Consider the following 6,617-nt stretch of genomic DNA (forward strand, 5'->3'; position numbering starts at 1 on the left):
GAGGAGGTGGTCGGTGAGGCCGTTAAATACATCGCGACTGGAGGACGGAGAATTCTTTTCTCTCGTACTGCTGATGAGAGAAATTGAAGTGTTATTTCTTCTTCATGTCTCACTAGAGCTACTTATCGGGTAGTGACAGCAACACTGCCCCCACGGTTCCTGGTGGTACTGCTCCGTTTGGCCCGTATCCGTAAGCTTTATGGAAACGTGCAGAAATACGGACGAAATGAACGCAGAGCACGGACAGAAGGCTCCGTCCGTATCCGGATCCGTATTTAACGTTGAGCATAAATGAGCCTTAACTGCCTCTCTGTACATGGGCTCACATGTGCGTGCTTGCGCGCGAGACCAGTGAAAGCACATGAACACACATGAAGGTGGTGCCCATGTCTCACGGTCTCGCGCACACGTGAGCACGGTGCACAGAGAGGCAGTTAGAGCTACAATGAGACTAAAAACAGAGTTCAAATGATGTTTTTCCAAACAACTTTTTATGTCGGGGCTTCAGGACACTTGGATCACTACAGACGAGCAGTATGGAGATATTTTGTGGTTTCAATTATGTGTTTTTGGACATTTGAATCTGGGGCGCCATCAGCCTGCATTAGGTGGAGTTGTGTTGCTACCCCCTCTCCCCTTGGATCTCCGCAAGTGTTGTTAGGACTCTAAAACTTCACCTGAGCCTCCCTCGGCATATGGGTGAGTAGATTATGGCTGAATTTTCATTTTTGGGTGCACTATCCCTTTAAGCTCCATTCAGCCTAGATATTATAATATATATAATATTCTAGGGAAACAAAAGTCCAACCTGTCAAGAATATACACAAGTCTGGACCCCAATATGCAGATCAAAGCACTAATGATTTATTCACAAAAAAACAAAAACACAAAAATCTCCAGGCAGGGACGAAGAGTCAAGGTCCAAAAGAAGAAGCAGAGTTCCAGGAACAAAAAAAACTCAACAGGAGGGCTGGGCAGGGAAACACTGAGGGCGGCAGGGCTGGAAAACAATGGCAGAGTAAGAAATCTTCGCAGCAAATACAAAAATCTCAACAAAAAGAGTCCACCGGTCTGTTACCAGAGTGGTTGACAATGAACTGGCAGGGAGCGGAGAGTGAAGCCAGGCTAAATACTGCTGCAGAAGAGGTGAGTGAGCAATCAGGCTGCTGACTGGCAGGTGTGAGTGAGAGAGACTGCAGGAGAGTCGAGGAGCCCCGCCCAGCCCTGGGGAATGACAGACAGGGAAACAACACACAAACACAGAACAAGAGGGAGGGGAAAACAAAATACAAACATAGGGGAAGACAGGAGACGGCCAGTTCCTGACACAACCATCCATTTTCTAAAACCACTTATCCTAGTCAGGGGAACAGGGGGGCTGGAGCCCATCTAAACTGACACTGGGCCGTTCACCCTGGACAGGTTGCTGAGTTATCTGATGTTTGCTGGATGCTCATCTCCCTCAACTTGCCTATAAAGTCTCTGCAGCATAGATGTAGTGCTGTTGGAGCACACTGAAAAAATATTTCACCACTATTTTTTTCTCCAAGTAAAAACAACAGATTATTTGTTGTTGACATAAACTGGTTAAAATTAATATTTTAGGCACTCAAAAATCCTTTCATCACTAAAGCGTATGTCATGCAAGAGAACCAATAAAAACATTGAAATATGAGAGTTTAACATTGGTAACTTTTAGGAAAATAACTTTATATGATATTTGCTAAGATTGTCACTATATTCTAAAAGAAGTACATGAGACGGGGTCTGAAAAAATTCATGTCCCTCCTCCCATCCTACTGCCACTAATGGCATATGCTAGAATCAACCATGGTGCACCAAAAACAACCAGTCAGAGCTGAGGAGTCTCTGGCGCAGCTGTCAATCATCTCTGTGACACCAGTCAAACTGGCAAACTAGGCAGCAGTGTTTAAGGTGAGAAATAGGCAAAGCGGTAACAGAATCTTAATTCATATTTCATCAGCACTACATAGTTTTACAGTATGACTGCAGTTCACGAGCAGTGATGTCATGATTTATAGCTGTGTTAGACTCTTCAGCTCTGACTGGCTTTCCTTCACATGAAGTAAGTAACACCGAGCTGACAGTTTGCCATTGATCAAAGTTAGACCGTTGGTGAGCATCTGCCACCCTCATTGGTGTGGTGTGTCCCACATCTCTCTGATTAGCAGGTCATTTAAGCAAACAAGAAGAGAAGTGAGGAAAGTAAACAAAGAGCTGAAGTCGAGAGGGGGTGAGGTCGAAACAAATGTCTTATATGAGATCAGATTATTTTTTCTTTGGCCATTGAGCTCTTTAGCAGAAACGTTTCCTGATGGTTTGTGTTATTGTTCACTGTCGCAAGTCACTCTTTTCTTTCAACACTGGATTGTGTTGTTAATGTACTAACTGGCTAACTAGCCTCAAGACAGTCTTCCGGTTTGCCTTTTTGAATGACGCTTACAGAACGCTGCATGCTGGTGTGTTCATGTGCAACTTTTCCGTGAGACACAGCGACAAGAGGCAACTCAACTATGGGCTCTCATTGTCACTCTGACGTCGGTTTGGTGCGTCTGGGCCTTTAGAAGCACTACAAGGCAACAGAGCAGGCAAAGGAGTATGATTTTTTTCCCCACAGATCATCTGTCTCATTCAGTGCTATGTGAATATAGTGAAACTTTCAACAAATATGAAAACACGTTCTTTATTTGTGATGCATTTTATTTAAACTTGTCACTGAAATGTCGCAGAATGTTGGCTCAATAATGCTCAGGAGGCCCATCTGACGTCACCTGAACCAGCTTGAAGGCAGTCAGGATAGATGAGGCCGGGAGATGGTCCATCTCGGGTGTTTTAACTGGTAATGGAAATGCAAATCAACGTGGTATGATTCAACTTGACGAGGCCAGTGTGCCAATGTAGAAAAACTGCAGAACCCGGAGAAAATTCATGCTAACACGGGGAGGACATGCCAACACCACACAGAGAGGGCCCAGCTGTCCTACGGGTTTGAATCTGGAACCACTTTACTGTGAGGTGACAGTGCTAATCACTGCAACACCGTGCCGCCCCTCACGGGATACATGGGTACTAAAATATGTGTCCTATCCTTTGTTCCTAATGCCATTATTCCAGCTGGCAAATTAGTGGTGGGCTTTGTTTTTAGACATTGCATATGACTATTAACTTCATTATAAGTTAATAATAATAATTATTATTATTAACTTATTATTAACTTATATTGCAGCGGTGCCTGGATAGTGTGACGTGTGTGGTTGTGCTGCTGCCGTGGTCCTGTCTGATGCCTCCTGCTGCTGCTGTTATCATTAGTCATACTTCTACTGTTATTATACACATGGCTATTGGCACATATGTATACTATCAGATATTAATATATACTTTAAACATATTGTACCACAATAGCCCTAATTAGAATTATAATATTATTACTTTAATTAATGTTGTTGTAAGCTACTGTCATTACCGTCTGTCCTGCATCTCTCTCTGTCTCTGTTTCTGTCTCATTGTGTCATACAGATTACTGTTAATTTATTATGCTGATCTGTTCTGTACGACATCTATTGCACGTCTGTCCGTCCTGGAAGAGGGATCCCTCCTCAGTTTCTTTTCCTGAGGTTTCTACCATATTTTTCCCCCGTTAAAGGGGTTTTTGGGGAGTTTTTCCTTATCTGCTGTGAGGGTCCTAAGGACAGAGGGATGTTGTATGCTGTAAAGCCCTGTGAGGCAAATTGTTTTTTGTGATATTGGGCTTTATAAATTTGATTGATTGATTGATTGATTGATTGATTGATTGACTGACTGACTGACTACTGACTGACTGACTGACTGACTGACTGACTGACTGACTGTTCTTTGGAAAACATGACCCTCGTCACCAAAGATCAAATCACATTTATTTATAAAGCACATTTCAAAACAACCAGAGTTGACTAAAGTGCTGTACAATAAAATTAAAAAAATAAAAAATCGATACATAGATATAATTCATATTTGGTTTCTTCAATCTGGTAAAGAACTTAAATATAACCTTAATTTATCCCATAGGCCCTCTAAACCTGGATCAAGCTGCCATAAAGTGGCAGCTGCTCTTTCCATACCAATTAAATGAATAAATTCTTCCAGCCAACTACTCAAACTAAAACAGGATGGGGCTCTAATCTTCAAATTCACAACAATTTTATGTTTAGCAGCAAGACAACCAAGTGTTACATATCCCATTGCTCTTACAGCTACACCATCTAATTTGTCTCCTAATATACATAGTACAGGACATTTAGGAGTATCGACCTGAAAAATCTCTGAGAGAGCTTTTGTGACCTCAGACCAAAATGAGTTCAAATATTCCCCATAACAAAGCATTACAGTAATCCAAACAAGAGGAAATTAGGGTATTCATGACTATTTTCAGGTCATTAAACCAGAGGATCAGATTGAGTTTGGCAAGAAATACTTGAGAATTAAAATTAAATTAGAATTTGTATATTTCTTAAGAATTCTGGACTGAGCTCTTTGTGAATGCTTTGATAGTACAAAGGTTGGTATTTTGTGTCTTATTACACATAAACTCACTCAGATGACAGTATACCTGCCAGGAAGGAATAATAACCTGTTGGTGACATTTTAACAGCCTCTTTGATAAGCTCTTCTTTGCTCCTTTGTTCTTCCGATTTCCAATTCAAATTCTATATTAGTAGCTTGAAGCTGTCAGGAGCAGCTGACAACTGCTGCAACACAGCTCTTTAGATACCCTGTGTCTGTGTTTAGACAGGATATAAATTGCAGTATGGAAGGACTAACAAGTGCGCTGAATAACAACACATTTTTGGGACTGCATTTAATACCATTAATCCAAAGTATAGAAGAGTGAAGTTACAAAGACAGTGTGCATCACAGCCAGATACACTCTGTAGAGCTGGAAGAGTCTAGTCCCATACTGTAGGAGTGATGCAAGGTTTCCAGCCCCAAGGCCACACATATAAAAGGTTAAGTACCCCAGGTCCAGTCCAATCTACAGAAGGAAAGACAGGAATGGATCCAAGCTAAAGCAGTTCAACCTGGAGACTGGAACAGGTCCAAGAGTTCAGGCTGACGAGAGAGATGGTTTCCTCAATCGTCCTGAGGGACAAACAAAATGGGAGAAGTGTTTGTCTGAGACACGAATGCAGCGACAGAGGAATTCTGCTGCCCACTTCCTGTTAGGACAAATCACAGCTTGTAGCTTGTTTTCCACATCCATTTTAGTGTCACGTGTACAAAGAGGTTGAGTTCCTGGATTCAAGGCTTTTATAATTGTCAAAATAAAAAGCAACATATGTCTTTCACCTTCCTGTCTCACTAATGTTTTGTATACATTAAAGCGACACTTACCTTTCTGGAAATTTTACACTTTTCTTTGTTTAGGTTAAAATGCTATTAATAAGCTGATGGTACACTAAAATGTAAGTGAATTCCACCAGAGATGAATACTCATAATTAAACCATTCTCATATGGTTCTAAGAAAACTCTGACTAGTCATTGCATTCAGATTAGTCAGAGTTTTCTCCTATCCTGTCTGTCTGTCTGTCTTCCCCACGTGGAGGCCGGCGACTGAATTTCCAATCTAGCTGGGGTATTACGTAAAGAAGGTTTAATTAGGCCCTGTATATAAGCTTGAGTTAGATTTGCTAGGTTTCCTCACCCACTCATCCTCCTCTGCTCCCTCTCCTTCTCCAGACTTCTGAGTGCTGACTGCCTCTGCTTTGTTGGCCATAATCTTGTTCGTCCACGATGCTCCAGCCTTTTCATCTCCAGCAAAGTTACACTTGGTCACTGTGCTGCTGTCCACTTTGGCAACCGAGACTGGAAGCACAAAAGTAAGGAAGACAGTATGTTTGTTTAAGGGCTTCAGAAAAAAAGCATCAGACGTACAACACAGACATTACAAGACATATGAAGGTAAAAGTAAGAGGAAATAAATATGATAAATAACTACGATTACCGCCCTATGGTTGTACGCCTCTGCGCATCAGTCAAGTTTCTCTTAAAGTTTACATCCATATCTGTGAAAACAGGGATGCTTCAAACACAGAAGATCTATACAATCAGCACAGTTCCAAGGTGGATACCCAAGATTGGTGTCACCAATTCAGTATCTGACTTAATGTCTTCCCTTCTGCTGAGATATGATGCTGAATAATGGCCAGAAAAGTGTTTTTGTAGAACATTATGATGTCACAGGGATGTTGACCTTTGACCTTTTGGATATCAAATGTCATCACTTTATCCTAATAGACATTAGTGTCAAGTTTTTTCATAATTAGTGTATGAATTGTTGAGTTATGGCCAAAAACACCTTGACCTTTGAACTTCAACCACAAAAATTCTAATCACCACATCCTCAAGTCCAAGCAACATTTGTGTCAAATTTAAAGACATTCCCTTGAGGTGTTCTTGAGAATATATATATGTATATATATATATATATATATATATATACAGTGGTGTGAAAAAGTGTTTGCCCCCTTCCTGATTTCTTACTTTTTTGCATGTTTTCCGCACTTAAATGTTTCAGATCATCAAACAAATTTAAACATTAGTCAAAGATAACACAAGTAAA

General features: G+C 41.0%; 1 protein-coding gene across 1 annotated transcript in view; it reads right to left on the minus strand.

The window, feature by feature from the left end:
• Window positions 1-3,896: 3,896 nt before the first annotated feature.
• Window positions 3,897-6,617, minus strand: part of arpin (actin related protein 2/3 complex inhibitor) — a 23,147-nt gene continuing 20,426 nt past the window's right edge. The window contains exons 5-6 of the mRNA XM_050072298.1: window positions 5,700-5,860; window positions 3,897-5,136 (exon numbers count right to left, since the gene is read on the minus strand). Coding sequence (XP_049928255.1) covers window positions 5,128-5,136; window positions 5,700-5,860 — 170 coding nt within the window. The 3' untranslated portion in view covers window positions 3,897-5,127. The remainder of the gene's footprint in view (window positions 5,137-5,699; window positions 5,861-6,617) is intronic.

Source organism: Epinephelus moara, chromosome 20 (genome assembly GCF_006386435.1).
Source record: "Epinephelus moara isolate mb chromosome 20, YSFRI_EMoa_1.0, whole genome shotgun sequence".
Classification (NCBI taxonomy): Eukaryota; Metazoa; Chordata; class Actinopteri; order Perciformes; family Serranidae; genus Epinephelus; species Epinephelus moara.